The sequence below is a fragment of the Thamnophis elegans genome, chromosome 1 (genome assembly GCF_009769535.1).
Source record: "Thamnophis elegans isolate rThaEle1 chromosome 1, rThaEle1.pri, whole genome shotgun sequence".
In the NCBI taxonomy this organism is placed as follows: Eukaryota; Metazoa; Chordata; class Lepidosauria; order Squamata; family Colubridae; genus Thamnophis; species Thamnophis elegans.
Window position 1 is genome coordinate 31543834 of NC_045541.1, and position 21244 is coordinate 31565077.

At 44.4% G+C, this 21244-nt stretch overlaps 1 protein-coding gene across 1 annotated transcript in view; it reads left to right on the forward strand.

Annotated features, from left to right (window-relative positions):
• The first annotated feature begins 2852 nt into the window (after positions 1–2852).
• Positions 2853–21244, forward strand: part of IFIH1 (interferon induced with helicase C domain 1) — a 44167-nt gene continuing 25775 nt past the window's right edge. The window contains exons 1-4 of the mRNA XM_032220837.1: positions 2853–3672; positions 9296–9452; positions 11321–11482; positions 17397–17480. Coding sequence (XP_032076728.1) covers positions 3214–3672; positions 9296–9452; positions 11321–11482; positions 17397–17480 — 862 coding nt within the window. The 5' untranslated portion in view covers positions 2853–3213. The remainder of the gene's footprint in view (positions 3673–9295; positions 9453–11320; positions 11483–17396; positions 17481–21244) is intronic.

Sequence of the window (21244 nt, forward strand, 5' to 3'; positions counted from 1 at the left end):
GACCCAATGGAAGTCTGACAATCAGCATACAACCTCAAGATCAAAGACCAGAGAGGGCATAAAACCAGGGACTTTCAGCATCTCGGCCCTCTTTTCTTCTTCATCCAACATCTGGAAGTATGTAATCCCCCTTTTCTGTTTAGGAGTTCAAGGCATGTGATCCTGTCCACCATTAAACCATCTTTTCAAACAGCCTCCATGTTTCCAGTGTCTTTTTCCCCATTTGGAACTGAACCGAGAAGCACATTTCTTCCAACAATACAATCAAAGATTTTGTTGTATTCCACAAAACAAAGGCCCTTAAGTCTCACCATTATTAAAATTGTGTTAACCAGTCTCCACTGCCTTTTCTGAAACTGGTTTATCATTCCTTGTATTTTATGGCCGTGTACTGAAATGGCCATAACTTTGGGGACCCACATAAGTACCATTTGTTCAGTGCTACTATAACTTGGAACTATTGTTAAATGAAAGGTCGTAACTCAAGGACTACCTGAATATGGTTAATATCCATCTCAGTGTTGGAGGCACATTTCCTCCCCCCCCCCCCCCATTTCCTTTTCGTTGTTTATTATTTTAAGGAATAATTTTAATTTTTTTTCTGGGTGCTACAAATGTAAGATGTGGCCTCTGAAAAAACTCTGAATAGTGAATGTAATATAATTGTTTTCCACTTTACCCTGTACCAATTTTCCCTAAGAAGCAAGCAGCCAGAACACTAATAATGACAGACTCACACTACACAAGAAAAATATGCTGGGGATATATAATAATAAATTATGGAACTTGTATACTGCACACATGTCAATGACTCTGAGCATTATAACTGATACAGTCTCTAGATATACTGTAGAATCAGGGGTGTCAAACTCAAGGTGCTTAGATCTGGCTGTGGGGCTGGGCGGGAAACAGCAAAGCCTCTGCCAGAGAAAATGGAGTTGGGGTGGGGAGCGCACCCTTACACCCAAGCTCCATTTCTGCTGGCAGAGGGCTGCAAGAGACTGTCCAGGCCAATAAGGGGCATGGAAGAGCCATGCGTGCCCCCCTCCAAAGCTCAGTTTTCACTGGCAGAGGGCTATCAAACTAAAAACAAAACAAAAGGAGAAATGTTTCTCCTTTTGTATTTGAGCATGCAAGAAGGGAGAGGAAAGGAGGAAGGGAAAGAGGAAAGAAAGAAAAAGGGAAAGATGGGAAGAGAGCAAGGAAGGAAAAATAAGGAAAGGGGAAGGAAGAAAAATGAATGAAGAGGGAAGGAAAAAGAAGAGAAGGAAGGAGAATATAATAAGAGTGAGGGAGAGTCTCAGGGAAGTCCTGCACAGGTGCCCCCAGCACAAGTTCCATGACGTGCCCACTATGGTCATGCCCAGTGCCCCATCTCCAGTTCTCTGGGGTCAAACACAACCTGATGTGGCCCTCAATGAAATCGAGTTTGACACCCTGCTATAGTTAGTTTTATCTATCCCTTCCTTTTTTCTTAATTCTATTTCTTATTCCATTTCCTTTATTTTATTCACTATTGGGTTTTTAAATAACATAGCCACTGTTTCATTTTATTGGTAATGGTAGTGGTAGTGTATTAATTTATATTTCACTAATAATAAAAAATCTAAATCTAAACCTGGAAATCTAGAACACAGCTTGAATATTTCATGACTTCTTCCCAAACACATTTCCTATTTTTAAAGATGCCTTTCTCACAAAGATTTCTATTGATTTCCTTGGCTTAAAAAAAGTGTGGGGCGAGGAGGGAGGACATGAAATGAAACTATGAATCAAGAGGAAGCCAGTCTCTGTACATCAGACTACACCAGATTCCTACATCCTAGGAATCCAGTGAAAGCTGTATTGCTGTCATAAAACTATCTGAATATCTGCACAACTGCAATTTCTTGGGTACAGTAGTTACTATTAACAAATTGGGATGTTTACTTACAACTGTAAGCAGTAGATATTTGGGTGTACGGTATATTTTGCTGTAATCAATTAAGATTCCGAGTGGCTTACAAAACCCTCTTCAGTATAATTAAAAAGATATAAAGAGTAATTTTTAAAAAAAACCACAATTGCAATAAACTTCCTAAAGTACTCAAATGTCAAACATGATGGGCGGGTGGTTGCCTCGCTCATGATTTCAGTATTAAACGTTGTTCTGAACCTTGGCTTACAAATCAAATATATTGAGCAAAGTTTCCCTCATCACTAGCCTCCAAGAGACTTGAACGATGCCTCCAAGATGATCCCAGCTGTGGATTCTGGGAAAGGTTAAGACTAAAACATCTGATGGAGGCAATATCTGGAGTTATTGTTAACCAACTATAGAATGGAATGGAATGGAATAGAATAAAAGAGTTGAAAGGGACCTTAGAGGTCTTCTAGTCCAACCCCCTGCTTAAGCAGGAAACCCTACATCACTTCAGACAAATGGTTATCCAACATCTTCTTAAAAATGTCAAGTGTTGGAGCATTCACAGCTTCTGGAGGCAAGTTGTTCCACTGATTAATTGTTCCGTTAGGAAATTTCTCCTCAGTTCTAAGTTGCTCCTCTCCTTGATTAGTTTCCACCCATTGCTTCTTTTCGTGCCCTCAGGTACTTTGGAGAATAGTTTGATTCCCTCTTCTTTGTGGCAGCCCCTGATAATAGAATGGAATTGAGTGGAGTGGAATGGAATGGAATAGAATAGAATATTGGCCAAGTGTGGTTGGGCACACAAGGAATTTGTCTTTGGTGCATATGCTCTCAGTGTACATAAAGAAAAATAAAATAGAATACATTCATCAAGAATCATAAGGTACAACACTTAATGATAGTCATAGGGTACAAATAAGCAATCAATGATATTGATAAACAATATCAATATAATTCAAAGCTAGCTAGGACATTGACCGCCTTAGTTTCATCTCACGGAGCAGGCGGTAAGGTCCTCCGTGGCAGGAGAAAGTAGAAAAAACCACTCCCCCTTCAGAGCAAAGGGAAACTAAGCTCCCACGGAGAATAGAAACCGAAACTTGCAGCCGGAAGATCGCCCAGCTGATTGAATTTCAAGCGACAGGATCAGGATTCAGGAGGGAAACCAACAGCCCGCTGTGTTTCCCCAGCGGGCGAAGTTGTAAGTTTGGGAGCCGAGCTCTGGATTGCTTTCCACGTGCGCGGAGACGGAATCACCTCCCTTTCCCAAGCGGTTCCCCGCCGGCGGCTCCAGCAGCAGCAGCAGGATGGAAGCGGCCGCCAGCCCATCCCGGGACGAGTGTGTCCTCTACTTGATCTCTTGCTTTAGAAACAGGATCAAGGCCAGCGTCCAAGTGAATCGAGTGCTGGATATGATGCCGTCCCTCAGCCTCGACCAAAAACTTCAGCTCCGCGCCGTGGCTAAAGAAAAGGGGAACGTGGAAGCCGCGGAGAAGCTGCTCTCTGTGGTGGAGAAAGAGGCCGCCGACTCGCCGGGCTTATGCCAGCAGTTTTGCGAGGCGCTGGTGCGAGGAGGCTACGGCGCCGCCAATTACCTGGACCCCAGCCTGAGCGAATTGCCCTCGCCCTCTTTGGAAGCGATCGGCGACCTGGGCAAGGCTCTGGTGAACCTCTTCTTCGATCGCCTCACCGACACGCTGCAGGCTACTCAGGTGGCCGTCCAGTGTTTGGGAAGGGGGCTCTTGGATCTGGAAGACATGGAGCGGGTAAGCTGGAACAAAGCAGTCGGGACGCCAAGCCGGGTCCTCTCCCGAAACTAGGTGGGGGCAGCAAAATGGGAAGAGAGAGATCAGGAAAGAAGAGGGCTCTCAAGGTATTTGGGATGAATCCCCGGATTCTTTACACTAGACCTGGATTTCTGAACCTCAACAACTTTAAAATGTGTGTGCTTGAACCAGTGGTGAAATGCATTTTTTTACTACTGTGGGCGTGGCTTGGTGAGTGTGGCAGGGGAAGGATACTGCAAAATCCCCATCCCCTCCCCATCTGGGGCCAGCCAGAGGTGATATTTGCCGCTGAATTTCACCCCTGGCTTGAACTCTCTGAATTCCCCACCCACCATACCTTCACTCACCTTAAAATTGTGGAGATTGAGGGGGGAAAAACTGTAGTAGGCCCTATGGAAGGTCAAACCCATCCTACATGTAAAATCTGATTTGCGGATTATTACCTTACAAATCAATTTTGGAGCAAACATATATTTTTTTGGCCAAATGAATCTTGTCCACAATACCTATTTTAGAGATCTCTTTCTCTGTCTCACCTAATTTTTTAACCACCCAGCTCCCTCATAAGGGGCTCTGGGCGAAGTACTTGTTTACATTTCCTATTTCTTAACTGAGATGGTTAACACTGAGGCTGACCAAAAATCAATTATTCACAGAGGGGATTTTGAAGTGAACAGTCATAAACACGAAGGCTCCAGTGACCATAGAATTCTGCTCCTAATCACCATGATGCCAAAACAGTGGGTGCTTCATGACGTTTTCATGCTTGAATCACAATGTTGCACATAAGGTGTGAAGTCTATCATGATGCACAATTTGTCACTTGCCTTCTCCTGTTGCGGTGCCCTGGGGGTCATGTGCTCACCTTTTGTGACCAGACAAGCAAAGAAGTCAAGAAGCCAGATTCGCTTTACAACCATGTTACTTACTTAACAACTGCAGTGATTCACTTCATTACGCAAGAAATGTTGTGAATGGGGCAAAACTCACATAACTTAGCAACAGAAATTATGGGCTCTTTGGGCAAATTGAGGATTATACCTGGCTATTTTGCATAGTGAAGTGAATCACTGCAATTATTAAGTTAATAACATGGTTGTAAGGCAAATCTGGCTTCTTGACTTTGCTTGTCAGGTTACAAATTTATCCTAATTTAAAAAGTGTAAGGGCAAGAATGTTTTTTTCCTACCAACTCAAAGCCAGGGGGACAGCATATTATGGAGACTGTACTGTAGTTCCCTAAGGGGATGTTGATGTCTTCATAAAATGTCTACTCTGGAGCTTTATTACTGCACTACTATACCTGAGTACGGTTCTCGTGGTGAAATGTCTGGATTCGCAGGAAAGGGGGTGGGTGTCTGCATTCCAGAGAAATAAGAGATAGCAAAGTTTAGATAGTTTGATTTAGAGGAAGAGAGTCTAGACCACTGGGTGCTTAAATCTGACCCATGGAGCCAGCCTTCAAAGTATCGGCCCGCAGTGACTCTGCTGGCCAGAATGGGTCGCAGGGTAGGTGTTTTTGGCCTCCTGGCCTTCATTAGCACTCTGCCGGCCAAAAACAGGCCTCGTAGTGCCTCTGAGAGGCCTCCATGCAGCCCATTTTTGTCCAGCAGAGTACTGCTGGAAGCTGAAAACGGGCCTCATGGGGCCTCCGTGCTACAGGTTCTGACCAGTTCTGGAGAACCGGTAGCAAGAATTTTGAGTAGTTCGGAGAACCAGTAAATACCACCTCTGACTGGCCCTGCCCCCATCTATTCTCTGCCTCCTGAATCCCAGGAGAATATTGGGATTTTGCAGTAACCTTCCCCTGGAGTGGGGAGAGAATGGAGATTTTACAGTATCCTTCCCCTGCCATGTCCACCAAGCCATGCCCCCCAAACCACGCACACCAAGTCATGCCATGCCAACCAATCCCACAGAACTGGTAGCAAAAAAAAATGAATCCCACTTTAATCCACACGGCCCGTTTTTGGCCAGCAGACGAGACATACGTCCCATCTTCCCCCACCCCAGTCCTCCCCCCTGCAGGCCCACGGAGGAGAACTACAATGCTGATCCGGCCCTCGAAGAAATCCACTTTGACACCCCTGGTCTAGACTGCTCCTCCTTAGAAGTACTCAGAGTATATCTTAATGATGCAAGTAGTTTGCTTTAGTTGGGCAAGATTTCTGTCTATAGGTGTGCAATCATAAAGGAAACTGCTTTGGAGAAACTCACCATGTGTTTCTTGGGTTTTGGAGCTAGAGAATCCTAGCTCAGCAGTTCCTTGCAGCAACAATGAGAGAAATCAAAAAGAATGAAGTATTTCAAAATCAGGCTGCTGCTATGGTAAGGAGTCTGCCTTGAACATTCTCTGACTTTGCTTGCTCTGGTAGGTCACCTCGCAGAGCTTGAGTTGACAAAGGCTGCTCAGAAGAGAGCTGGAAATTGTTTTAAGTATAACTCTTTGAAAACTTAAGGAGTGGCATATAAAGAGTAGCCGTTGTTTAGCAATGGCCTGGCTCAGTGGTTAAATTCATTTTTTTTTACTATCGGTTCTGTGGGCGTGGCTTGGTGGGCGTGGCAGAAGGATACTGCAAATTCTCCATTCCCTCTGGGGCCAGCCAGAGGTGGTTTTTGCCAGTTCTCCAAACTACTCAAAATTTCCGCTACTGGCTCTCCAGAACCTGTTGAATTTCACTCCTGGCCTGGCTTAGCAACTATTCACAGCTAACAATGACCATGAAAAAGCAACTTTGTGACAAATCCTGGCATTTACAACCTTTAAAGGTCTAGAAAGCAAAGGACAGGTGAAGCAAGATCACAGTTTCACTTAGTGACCACTTTATTTAACCACTGAATTGCTGGTCCCAATTGTGAAGGCTGAACAAGGAATACTTAGAACTTAGACTAACTTTATTGTCACTTGGAATGTACACTAATTGACATACATTAAAATGAAATTTCATTGCAACTCTCAAAGGGTCTCCATCTCTAATATACACTATATAAGCATGATGAAATAAATAAACAAATAATATAAAATTATGCATATATCCACATATACTAGATCAGTGGTCCCCAACCTTTTTATCGCCGCGGACCAGTCAGCCTTTGATAATTTTACCGTGGCCCGCTGAGCGCGTGCAGGGGTGGGGGGGCGTTGTTCGCGATGACACATTGATTGTTTATATATCAGATTGTTTTGATTAAACAACTTTTATTTTATTGTATTTAAACATGCAAGAAAGGTAGGTAATCAGCGTCCCCCGCACTACCAGCCAGTGCTGAGCGAGGCGTTTTCTGTAGAGTCGCAGGGAGACTGGGGAGACGTCTGCAGGGTCGCAGGTACACGTCAGCTTTGGGCCACACGTGCGTACCTGCGCGGGGCTCTCTTCCCTGGAGCCTTTGCGCACGGCCCAGGAGCTTTTGCGCACGGCCCAGGAGCCTTTGCGCTGCAGCGATCATGTCCCCCGGCCGCTGCAGCGACCATGTCCCCCAGCCGCTGCAGCGATCATGGCCCCCAGCCGCTGCAGCGATCATGGCCCCCGGCCGCTGCGCGTCCCGGTGCCAGGTACTCCATGGCTCGGCACCGGTCCGCGGACCGGGGGTTGGAGACCACTGTACTAGATGACATGGAGAAACAACACAGTCTAGTTTGGATGTATACATGTAGATGGCGACAGAAACAAAGCTTGCGAGTTTATCAGATAGATGGCATAGGGTACGGTTGTCAAACTCAAGGCCCATGAGCTGGAGCTGGCCTGTGGGGTACTTAGATCTGGCCTGTAGGGCCACCCTGGAAACAGTGAAGAACTGGCCCACAGTGCCTCTGCCAGCGAAAATGAAGGTTGGGAAGCTGTGTGGTCCACCCAGGCTCCCGAGCTCTGTTTTCGCTGGCAGAGGGCTGCAGGAGGCCATCACGGCTGAAAACAACCTAAGTGGGCAGTGTTTTAGTTCGTAGAGGGTTGCAGGAGGCCGCCGTAGCCAAAAACAGAGCCTCAATGAGTGATGTTGAGGTGGCCATGTCCACCCTGGCCATACCCACAGAGGTCAAATACAACCCTGATGTGGCCTTCAATGAAATTGAGTTTGACACCCCTGTCATAGGGAACAAAGCTGTTACAGAATTGGGTAGTCCTGCTATAAATCCTTTGAAACTTCCTCCCAGAGGGGAAACAACAGAAACAGACCATGAAGAGGATGTGTGGGGTTTCTAACAATGCTTTCAGCTCTAAACACAGAGCGCTTATAAGCAGTATCCTGAATGACAGGAAGTGAGCTTCCTATAATCATCTTGGCTGTCGTTACCACTTTCTGAGGCGCTGCAGCCACCAAATTGAACAGTGATGCAATTTCTTAAAACACTCTCAATTGTGCCTCTGTAAAAAGTGGCCAGGACAGAAGGAGAAAGATGTGCTCCCCTCATCCAAGCAGGAAATGCAGATGCTGGTTTGCACAATTCACTAAAGATAATGTCACATTCCAGTGTTCACGTTGCATACAAACAGAAATTCAGTTTGTTTGGTGAAAAACTTTTATCTCTATCTAAGACAGTGTTTCTCAACCTTGGCGACTTTCAGTCCTTTGGACTTCAACTCCCAGAATCCCTCAGCCAGCATAGCTGGCTGGGGGAATTCTGGGAGTTGAAGTCCACAGGACTGAAAGTCGCCAAGGTTGAGAAACACTGATCTAAGAAGCTACATGATAACCAGCACTAAATTACAATGATACAAAGGTAATCAAATCCAAGTCAGTTCTAACCAAGTTAACACCATCACCCAGGAAACAGTAGGCTTCCTCCCATATTTGGGCATACCAGGGGTTGTGACACTAAATACATACATACATACATACATACATACATACATACATACATACATACCATTACCCCACCCAGCCCCACCCACAACTCCACCCAGATGACACCCACCTACCATTACCAATCACCATGACCCCCACCCTCAGCCACACCCCCACTCAGTGTCATCGTAGCCTCTTTCCTGGTTAGACGCATCCGAGCAAAAGAGTTACATCAGAGTAGGCAGTTGCACCCGAGTAGAAGAGCCATATGCAGCTACAGGCTCAATCGACATCAGAGAGGCAACATCAACGTGGCAGCGTTAGTGGCATGTAAGTATGACCGAGTGGGCATGGTGATAGACAGGGTCCCCCTGGATGGGAGCCTGAGGGTTGATAGATAGTGTATGAAGAGACCTAGTCAAATTGTTAGTTATCTGCATCCCCAGATACTTAATACCGCTCATTTAGTGGCCATTGAAAGTGAAACGGTGCTGGACAAAGTAACTTAACAACTATTGCAGCATCCCAGGGTCACGTAATTTGCATTTATAACCTCCCCAGCCAGATTCTAACAAGAAACGTTAATGGGGAAGCAGGATTTGGTAACGATCCCACGATTCACTTAAGAAACACAGGATTCACTTGACGATGTGGCCAAACAGTCGTAAAATCAGGGACAACTCCCTCTCTTAGTGACAGACGTTCCACTCCCAGTTGTAGCCATAAATCGCAGACTACCCGTATTTGACAATAAGAAAAAACACTGATATGCATTGTGAAGCGTCTTGCCAAACATGTTTCTTTGTTTTTCCTACAACAGGTAGTCGTCGAAAAGGATAAAGAGGGGAATAAATCGGCAGTGAGAGAAATGCTCCATAGGATAATACAGAAGAAAGATTGGTTCTCGCCCTTTCTAGAAGCCCTGAGGGGAGCTGACCATGCAGACATGGCTGCTTACATAAGTGGGCACCCAAATGGTAATAATATAATTTCATGAGCTTTGGCGCACGTTCACATTGTGGTAAATGTTTGTGTGGTGATGGTGTTGCTTTCACTGCTTGTCGCTTAAGGGAGGTTTGCTCCACAGGGCTGCTGTTTAAAACAAAGAGTTTAGGATCGTGTTGAGAAGACAGAGGTGCAGTTGGGCCCGTGAGTTTACAGACCCCTTGTAAAATTTGTAAGATGCGGACGAGCATTTTGTAAGTAAACGAGCAATCAACCTAACTCTTTTTTCATTTCTACTGTGATTCAGAGTTAGCTACTAAGTCATCACAGAATAGCATACTCATTAAACAAATTATAGCAAGAAAAGAAGTCATTTTGCAAAGGTTACCTAAACTTACAAGCATAACTATATGTTACAAATATAATCGGCTTAAATTTTCAACAGGAAAGGAAATGAGCAGTCTTGAATCAATGAACTGAATCGATTCTGGCCTATGCTTACAGATAGTCCTCAACTTACAACCATTTCTTTAGTGACCATTGGAAGTGACGATAGCCTTGAAAACAGTGACTTATGATAGGTGCTTGCAATTAGATTGTCATCGTGTCCCCGGGATCATACGATGGACATTTGGATACTTGGCAACCAGCATGTATTTTATGACGGTTTGCAGCATCCTGGTGTTACATGATCATTTGATCTTCCCAGCCAGCTTCCAATAGGTACAATCAATGTGGAAAGCTGGATTGTCTTAATGACCACAGGATTCGTTTTAAGAACCATATGATTGCTGCAGAAGAAGTAGTAAAGTTGGGCATGGCTTACTTAATGACAGCCTTGCTTAGCAACAGGAATTCCAATCCCAATTATTATGGTAAGCCGAAGGCTACCTGTACTTCTATATATAGTACAGACTGATAATATTGTGTTGGGAGAGTATTATTTATCGTATTTTTCGGAGTATAAGACATACTTCCCGCTCCCAAAAGTGAGTGAAAATTTTGGTGTGTCTTATAAACCGAATACGGGCCTGTTTTTGGGATTCCGAACCCTCCGCGTATCACGTTTTCACCCTTCCTGGCCCCCAGAAGCATTCTGCAAGCCAAAAACAGGCATGTTTTTTGGCAAAAACGGGACATGTGAATCACTGAAGAGTGCTTCTGGGGGCCAGGGAGGGCGAAAATGCGATGCGTGAAGCCCCCTCCCCTATTTTTATTGTTTTCCTCCTGTAAATCTAGGTGTGTCATATAGTCTGAAAAATACAGAACATTCTTTGTTTCTACATTTACTGGGGAATAAGATACACTACAAACAATGAAAGTTGTTTTTGAATAGACAATTGTAGATCTATTCCTTACTGGCTACAAACTTATTTCAGTAGGACTTCATTCCTCTGAGTTGTCATGGTCTGTGGTCTCATTTCTGTTTTTCTCCTCATCTTTAAAGCTATGCTTTAAAGCACAGGTGTCAAACTCAATTGCGTCGCGTGACATATTGTGCCGTATTGTGACATGTTTTGCCTTTGTGAAGCCAGTGTGGGCATGGTCTGCACGCCATCCGGCCCACGGGCCAACGGTTTGACAGGCCTGCTTTAGAGCTTCAAGCCTTCTGAAAATTTTCTGCTTTCAAAAGTTGATTCTTGCTACTGTGCTTTGTAACCCTTAAGTTAAGGTTCCTTCCTACCTGTTATTTAGGTGCATATATGAATAAGGACAGCCAGGGACACTTGGGAAGCTCTGATCATAAAACTCCCAAGATTTCTTTCAGTTTAGCCCCGAGTACATCCCGAATTGTATATTAGAAAGTCCATCAATTTCATATGGGTCATTAATTGAACGGTTATTTAAATGAATAAGCTTCCGTTATGGGTTGCAACTATTTTTTATTTTGGTTGAACAGAACTAGGCATAAATGGAGCCGCTGATTCATCAGATGAAATGTATGAGGCACCAAGTTCTGAAGTGGTGGAGAATCTGCAGCCAAGAACTGAATTACAAGAAGCTGTGGAGAATGAGAAGAATGTATCAGAAAAATCACTTGAAGACCTCCCTGCCATTTCAGGTGATTTGTCAGCTACCAGTATTTTCCCATATAATTTGTATAACTGATCAGTAATATTGTAAGCGGTGGGTGCCATTACATTTATGATACACTAGATGGCATTCAGGGCTCTCCAAGAATTTTTAATTAAAGAAGGCCAAAAAAACCCCTGTTTTCTTCCAATTTAACATTTTGGGAGGATGGGATGCGCAGTATTATGTCAAATCACTTCGTGGTGTTTCCTATCTGAAAAGTTTGCTCTCCTCTAATATAATCAGTTTAACTAAATCAGTGCCAAATCTTCCTCAAATTAAAGACATTGGGCCCTAAACTTTTCAAGAAGAAATGATGTTCATCATGAAAGCACTAACGGTAGCTTTGTATTCTTCCTCTACTCACTAAGTGTAGAACCAAAGGGTTCTTTCGCACCGAAGCAGCTATAACTGTCTTTTCATGCATCTGCTTTCCAAAATCTCATGAGAAGGCTGCACACAATTTAGACAAAGCCATGTGCAGTTTGGACAAGGGGCGGGCACAGCTTTGGGAATAAGATTGACATAGCCAGCAGCTACTTCATGAAGGGCCAGGCTGGGCACACCTAGTCAGCAATGGCAAGAAAGAAGACAGTGAAAATCAACTGTGGGTAGAAAGGCTAGTACAGGGGTCTGTAATCTTAACCACTCAAAGAACCATTTGGACCTGTTTCCCACAGAAAAGGAAACCGGGAGCCACAAAACCTGAGTGGGCGTGGCCAACTCAACACCACACCCACCCAGTCACATGACACCCACCCAGCCACACCTACCCAGGTTTAGTGACTGGGTCGGGCCAGAGTCTCGGGGCAGAGAGCAGGTTGGCAGGGAGCTGCAGGAGACGGGTCAAATAGCAATAGCAATAGCAGTAGACTTATATACCGCTTCATAGGCCTTTCAGGCCTCTCTAAGCGGTTTACAGAGAGTCAGCATATTGCCCCCAACAATCTGGGTCCTCATTTTACCCACCTCGGAAGGATGGAAGGCTGAGTCAACCCTGAGCCGGTGAGATTTGAACCGCTGACCTGCTGATCTAGCAGTAGCCTGCAGTGCTGCATTTAACCACTGCGCCACCTTGGCTCTAAAGGAGCCTGCGGGTTGCTGACACCTGGGCTAGCAGATCCAGCAAGTGAAGGACAGCCATAGATTGGGGGTGGGGGGGAGGATAGGCACATGGGGGAAGTTGAAACACCCTGGAGTTATAAGTGGGAGAGGCTGCTAAGTATCTAAATTTTGATCACATGACTGCTGAAGCATTGCAAGAGCTGTAACTTCGGGGGACCCATCATAAGGCCCTTTGTGTAGCGGTGCTACACTTCAGTCACTAAATGAATGGTTGTAAGCCAAGGACTACCTGTATCTATTTTGCTTCATTCATATTCCTTATTTATATTCCTCTTTCATGCCAGTCAATAAATGAGTTCATATGTATTGATTTTCAGTAGTCATCATGCTCAACAGGTGCTTTTATACAAAACTTTTCAGCAAGATAAAAAGTATTGATTGCCAATATTAGTTATACCCTGCTGATGATAAGGACAAAATGCTGGTTAGTTTTGTCATGTTTTTAATCTAACCAATAACCTGTTTTACTCCAAGAGGGCTCATCATACTGGTAGTCCTCGACTTACAATCACAATTGCGCCCAAAGTTTCTGTAGTTAAGTGACACATTGGTTGAGTGAGTTTTGCCCCATTGTACGACCTTGTCTGCCACAGTTGTTAAGTGAATCACTGCAACTGCTTAGTTAATAACCCGGTTGTTAAGTGAATCTGACTTTCCCATTGATTTTGCTTATCAGAAGGTGGTCACATGACCTGGCCAAGCATCTGAATTTTGATCACATGATCATGGGGATGCTGAAAAATGATCATGTCACTTTTTTCAGTGCCATTGTAACTTTGAACGGTCACTAACCAAACTGTTATAAGTCAAGGACTACCTGTATTCTGTGAATGCTAGGACCTCTGATATAAAGACTAGAAAGTACATTCATTGTACCCTGTTTTCCTGAAAATAAGAACTCCTTGGATAATAATCGGGCTTTTGAGGGCATGCGCTAAAATAAATCCTCCCCTGAAAATAAGCCTTCCCCAAAAATATTGCAACACAGCAGCAACTATGAGGTGACCATGCTCGCCACTTGCATCTCAAAAATAATGCCTCCCCGAAAATAAGGCCAAGTGCTTATTTCGGGGGTAAAAAGAAAATAAGACCCTGTCTTATTTTTAGGGAAAATAAGGGAAAATTTAGGGAAGCACACTCAGAATTCTGGGGATGCTTTTTCAGCTTTCTAGCCTAAACAACAACCCTGGAATTCTCTAATCCAAATGGTCTCTCATCCAAGTAATAACTAAGTCCAACCATGCTTAACTTGCCCCATTCAACCAAGGTTAACTAGGTGCTTCCAACTACTTGGGCTACAATAACTGACATGCATTCAATTTGCATTTTATTTGAGAACCAAAAAATAGGGTTGTAGTCTCTCTACCTCTACACTCACTCCGGCTATTTATAAAGAGTGTTATATTAGGATCCAGTTCTGATTGTGCTATGCTACGTGTACTATGAGGGACACAATGGCTCAGTGGCTAAGATGCTGAGCTTGTCGATCAGAAAGGTTGGCAGTTCAGCGGTTCGAATCCCTAGTGCTGCCTAATGGAGTGAGCTCCCCTCCGCGAGCTGCACTGGCTACCTGTCGATCTCTGGGTGCGCTTCAAGGTGCTACTTGTCACCCATAAAGCCCTACATGGTAGTGGATCTGGGTACTTGAGAGACCGCCTACTGCCAATTACCTCCACGTGACCTATTAGATCTCATCGATTAGGCCTCCTCCGAGTTCCATCTGCCGGTCAATGCCGACTGGCAACTACGCGGAGGAGAGCCTTCTCGGTGGCAGCTCCAACCCTATGGAACGATCTCCCCGTGGAGATTCGTACCCTCACCACCCTCCAGACCTTTCGCACAGCCCTCAGAATCTGGCTATCCCGTCAGGCCTGGGGCTAAGACTGTAACCCGCCCGAATGGTATGAATGTTGTGTTTTTTAATTATGTATTGTCTTATATGTTAAAAGTTTGTCTCCCCCTCCCCCTTGGGTTGTGAGCCGCCCTGAGTCCCCCCAGGGAAAAGAGCGGCATATAAATAAACTTCAAACTCAAACTCAAACTTACTTGTCCCAACTTCTGCCAACCTAGCAGTTCGAAAGCATGTAAAAATGCAAGTTGAAAAATAGGGACCACCTTTGGTGGGAAGATAACAGCATTCCATGCGCCTTCGGCATTTAGTTATGCCGGCCACATGACCACGGAGATGTCTTTGGACAGCGCTGGCTCTTCAGCTTTGAAACGGAGATGAGCACTGCCCCCTAGAGTCGGAAATGACTAGCACATATGTGCAAGGGGAACCTTTACCTTTACTTGTACTATGAAAATATAGATACATAGCTAGAACAAGCACATCCTTGGCTATATGTAGGAACTTTTAATTTTCTCCCTTTTCCCCAAAACCTTGTTTCCCCTTAATTTTTCTCTTCGGTTCTTCAACAGTTAACAAAGAAAGTGTATTTCCTAATCATTGTACAATTTTCACCCTGCTAGAATTAATTGGTGTGAACTTTCTCTGCCCATAGCACCTCCTAGCACCTCCATTTGCTGAAAGAGAAGACATAACTTTGCTTTCCTCCCCACCCCCCATTGGAAACATAGTCATGACTCATTCCTGTTGCTGTTGTGATACAATGACATCTGTCTGTCCAAGAAATGTATATAAATGGATTTAGAGCTTGTTTAAATGAGGCAGAGGAGACACTCTGTTCTTAATTTAAATACGTTGTTCTCATCTCCAACTGCGCAGTCAGCCCTTATTTCTAAAATAAGTAAGGGATTATATAAGTACTTAATTTTACAAGTAAGACGTTAAATGATTCTTTCCCGCCCAGTATTTTGCTGGTATTGACATTGTTTTAAATGAATCCTTTTTTAAATGTTTATTTTCCCTCTCATGTCTTCTGCTATGTTGGAAGGGGTGAATGCATTTCATCCTTATTAGGCCATTTGCTGAAATTGAACTTTGCGAATCATGTTTTTTAGCCCAGTTTTACACTTTTGCCTAAAAGTAGGATCCTCTCCATTTGAATAGTATTCATCTTGATTCAAATACCTAGGGAATCAGTAGGTGGCACTCTATCCATCCCTGTTAGGAAGATCTGCTTCTTCTGCTGCATAATCTAGTTTTTAGCCACAAGAAATCCCATTGCATCTTGTGTTAAATGTGGGTTGGATAAAGCAAACGTAATGTTATGGTCTCAAGCAAAAGATTTCTTTACGCTGCCTAATTATGCACTACCTAATATAAATCAGAAAACACCTAGTTTGGTGGAGTGATTAAGGCACCCGGTTAAAATCAGGAAACTGTGAGTGATAGTCCTCACAAAGTGATAGTCCTTAGTCACAAAACCAGGTGGGAGACCTTGGACCAGACTTTCTCTTTTAGCTCTAGAAAGGGCAAAACAGTTCTGAAATATACAGGGAGGGAGGGAGGGGGAGAGAGAGGGAGAGAGACAGAGACTGACAGACAGAGTTGGATATAGGTGGCCAGTGGTTAGAACAGTGTTTCTCAACCTTGGCAACTTGAAGATGTCTGGACTTCAGCTCCCAGAATTCCCAGCCAGCATTCTTCAAGTTGCCAAGGTTGAGAAACACTGGGTTAGAATGTAGTGTTGCAGCAGTCTTCCATCCTTCCCAGGTCGGCCAATGAGGACCCAGGTTGTTGGGGGCAATATGCTGACTCTCTAAATCTCTCAGAGACACCTATAATACACTATGAAGTAGTATATAAGTCTAAGTGATATTGCTAGTGCCAGGGTAGATTTGATTTAAATCAATTTGATTTAAATCACGATTTAAATCATGATTTTAATCATGATTTTAATTACTAGTAAATAAAAGGCTTGATTTAAATCAATTTGATTTAAATCATAATTTTTAAAGAGCAACTGTCATCTCTGTCCCGCAGCAGCTCCTCCTCTGACGCACTGTTGACTCACCGACAATCCCATTCACATTAATGGGATAGCTGGTGGTGCAGCAGTGACACAACAAGGTGAGGCACAGGTGAGTGGATGCCCACTAACAGTGGATGCCATGATGGATCTGAAATGACAGGTGCTCTTTAAATGTAAGGACTCATTCTTGTTGGTAGTTAGAAACTTTAATGTTATTTGCAAACAAAATGACAGTTTCCTATTTAGCTTGCAGAGCTTGGATTCATTGAATGACTTTACCAAAAATGTAAAAATTGCAGAATATACAACCTCATGCTACATAACTAAGCTCCATTTCATGCTGAATAAACTAAATTATTGATGTATCTTAAATAGAAAACTATATTTAGATAGATTTTTTTTTACTCCAAAAGCATTTTATTAAAATAAATTTGATTTAAAAAAAACCAATTTAAATAAAAAAGAATACAATTTAAATTTAAAAAATCTGATCATTGATTTTTATTCACTCTGGCTAGTACTAATGCTATGGATATGGATATGGGAATATATAAATATACCTGCTTTAGGCTTTGATTCCTCATATTTGATTCCTCAAGAGAGAGCCATATGTCTGAATATGATTCAGGTTTGTCTCCCAGGTGTCTAAACTAGCGAAACTCACAGAAAATATAAACGGGGTGGGGGGGGAACAATTTTGAACATTTATACGTTTTCAGCTGTGCTTTAAATATTTTGTAGCAGCTTCTGCATCTATTATACTAACAGAAACACTTACTTATTTAATGAGATTAAGATTAAAGGAAGGGGTCACATCCAACAGCAAAGTATATTAAATGGAGGCAGAAATAACAGTGCATTGTGACTTTTATTCTTCTGCTTATGTATTTAACCTGCCAGAATCTGATGTCAGTTTGCAAGAAACAAATGCCTATGATGTGAATGCAAACTTCGGACAGATGAACCTTTACAGTGATGATTCAGGTAGGACTTTTCCCCCTTGTACTCTGGTAAGCATGAAATGAAATTAGAAGCATATGCTCAGTCAACATTTTCTTGCGATAGAAGATTCGTATACATGGCCAAAAAGTACCAGCATCGGGGAACTGCTGGGTTCTTTAAATTATGTTACTGCTTCCTCTGCCTACAAAATAAAATAGTTACATAAAGTGTAAGATGTCTGAATCATGTCTTTATGTAGCTCCCAGACTGTTTCTGTCAAACGCTGCATGCTTCAATTCTCCCATAATCCAAATGGGTAGCCCTATTTGGTTTTTGTAGCCTGTGCCTCAGTGGCTAAGATGCTGAGCTTGTCTATCAGAAAGGTTGGCAGTCCTGTGGTATGAATCCCTAATGCCACGTAATGGAGTGAGCTCCCATTACTTGTCCCAGCTTCTGCCAACCTGGCAGTTTGAAAGCATGTAAAAATGCAAGTAGAAAAATAGGAACCACTTTTGGTGGGAAGGTAACAGTGTTCTGTGCACCTTCGGTGTTTAGTCATGCCGGCCACATGACCACGGAGACGTCTTTGGACAGCGCTGACTCTTCAGCTTTGAAACGGAGATCAGCACCGCCCCCTAGAGTCGGGAATGACTAGCACGCGTGTGTAAGGGGAATCTTTACCTTTTAAACTTTTCTTTTCTCACTGACCACTTTGCCTTGTTGAGTTTAGGTGCAGGCTTGTTTGATAATCAATTCACAATGTTCCCCACAAAGACACACAATCACATACCTGATGCACATGTACCCTTCCGATCATGTTCCATGTGAACCTACTCACAGAAATTTAAGGTTCGATATAAGAAAGAAAAGTGGTCCAGCAAGTGGAAGAAATAAAAGTTCCTCCTGCTGGTTTCTTGTCGTCTCTGTCACTCTTTTGATTGAGGTACAATTAGCCCTCAACTTACAACAGTTCGTTTAGTAACCGTTCAAAGTTACAACCCACTGAAAAAAGTGACTTATGATCCTTTCTCAGACTTACGACCTTTGCAGCATCCACATGATGATTTGATCAAAATTCAGATGCTTGGCAACTAGTTCATAGTAATGATAGTTGCAGTGCCCCGGGGTCATATGATCTGCTTCCCTGACCTCCTGACAAACAGTCAATGGGGAAGCCAGATTCACTTAATAACTGGGCTAACTTAACAACTCCTGTGATTCACTTAACAACTGTGGCAAGAAAGGTTGTAAAATGGGGCAAACCTCACTTAACAAATGACTCACTTAACAACAGAATCTTTGGACTCCATTGTGGTCATAGGTTGAGGACTACCTGTACTCCTATATCTGGATCTACTGCAAATAGATATTCAGTATTGTACAGTCGGTTTCTATACTAGCAGCTATTTTAAAAAATAGCTTTAAATAGTTTAAAAAAATGAGGGAAATTAATTCTGGAGCAGACAGAATTAGTATGATAAATAATGTGAAATGATCTTGTGTGGCAACATGAGAAGCTGGCTTGATCCTAACAGAAATCATAGAATCTAAGTAAGATCATCATAGTTTTAGCACATATCAGTGCCTAGATCGTCCAAAACGCATGCGTGAGAATGGGAATGGCCGCCGAGTTTCAACGCTCCGGCTATTGAGAAATAATAGCGATAGATTCCAGGCGACTAGGACCCCGAACATGACAACGGAGGGGTCCTTGCAAGAGATCAACATTCGGGCTTCCCGGGGAGGTAATTATTTGAGGAGGGGGCTGCCTTCGGGTGGCCCCTGGACGGTATTACCTCCCTCGGTGATTTTTTCGAACAGCTGGGCGGCGGCGGTGGCGGCGTTGCGCGAGCGGCGGCGGCTTCGGCCCCGCTGCCTTAGGAGGCTGCCCCGCTACCCTGGGAGGCTTGATTTGTGCCCTGAACAGAGGGTAGGGAACTGTATGGAAGTGCCTGTTTGGACTGGAGGACTGGCTCTCTACCCCCACCGCAACTTTGTTGCTCTGTACTGCGGCCCTGCTGATTGCTTCCTTTCCCCCTGGCACGGCATCCTTTTTGTGTTTTGCCGTTGCTTCCACTGGGCTCTGCAACGTTTTATTTATCATCTATCCACCTGGACTGTGATCCCAGGATTTCAACGACAGGCTCTTTGTTGTGTTGGGTATCATCTGTTGCTGCTGCTGCCTCAGGAGGGCCACGTTAGGCAAAATCGTCCACCGGACCATTCTGTATTGGACGCCATTGCTCCGGAAAGGCAGCGCATGTGGACCTCAGACTCCCCCCAGTGGCCATTACTGGCACTTCCTCCATCCTTTGGCTGGTCTCATCATTTTTACCATCTTTATCATCTTTACCGCCTCTTTAATTACCATCTACCCACCCCTCCTATAATTACATCTACAATTACATCTGTTGGGCTTCTTCACGTACGAACAAATTGTACCCATCTGGTTAATATTGCCCCTCGTCGTCCCAGGGAAACCATCTCAACTACCCAGACTCTGCCTTCACTGACATTATTGACAAACCGGACTTTAACATCTTTGACGATTTCTTTTAATCGCCTGGACTTTTGGGACCTTCCCAACTACGTAAGAAGGGAAGAAATGCTACCTCCCCTTCTATATATATTCTTTTATAAGATCTACGCACGCTGCGCAAATTTTTAAATGGTATGGTGAGTGCATGTGACTGTATGTGTGAACTGGATGATCCCACTTTTATTATTCCATGATTGTTGTATTTTTTATGTGTTTTTAATTATTACGTGGGGATTGCTTGAGTGTATAAATGAGTGTGCTTGATTCGGAGGACCTGCCGGGAATTGCGGGGGCTATGGGGGTGGTTGAGGGGACTAAAGACACGGGAGAGGGTCGGGGTATTGCGGTCGTAACAGGGAGGGGCAGATACGGCGGGGACTTTAGGGCAGGCCATTACCGGGGAAGGAGGGTTCGCTACATCACAGAGATCCCTCCTTCCGGCCCTAGGAGTCCCACTCCAAGACCAGATGGCGCAAGTAGTCAGGACCCTGGTCTCAGGCTGTTGTCGCTAAATGCCAGGTCTGTTGTACATAAAGCACCTCTCGTCCGGGACTTAATTTTAGACGAGAGGGCAGACCTGGCATGTATTACTGAGACCTGGCTGGGCCCAGAGGGAGGAGTCCCCCTTGTAGAACTGTGCCCAGAAGGATTTCAGGTGCTACATCAGCCGAGAGCCCAGGGAAGGGGTGGGGGTGTGGCCGTTGTTATCCGGGAGTCGTTAGTTCCTCGTAGGGTCCCTGCTCCGGAGATTGTCGGGTGTGAGTCCTTGCTGTTAAAGTTGGACCTCAAGGGTCAAGTGGGTTTGCTGCTAACGTACCTGCCTCCCAACAGCGTTGCAGCAGCCCTCCCCTCGCTCCTCGAGTCGGTAGCCGAGCTGGCAATTGAGTTCCCTAGGTTGATGGTCCTGGGGGACTTTAATTTGCCGTCGCTCGGTGAAAACTCTGATGGGGCGCAGGAGTTCATGGCTTCCATGACAGCCATGGGCTTGGCTCAAGTAATCCGAGGCCCAACCCATTCAGCGGGACACATGCTTGACCTCGTATTTCTCTCGGAGCAGTGGATGTGTGATCTTGGTCTGAGGGGGAGTGACATCATACCCCTGTCGTGGTCAGACCATTGCCTACTGAGGCTCGACTTCCGGAGGCCAAACCCCCACTGTAGGGAGGAGGAACCGACCAGGTGGTTCCGCCCCAGGCGTCTTATGGAGCCAGCAAGGTTCCAGACAGAGCTTGGGGTTATTCCTGACACTTTCGCCCACAGTCCGGCA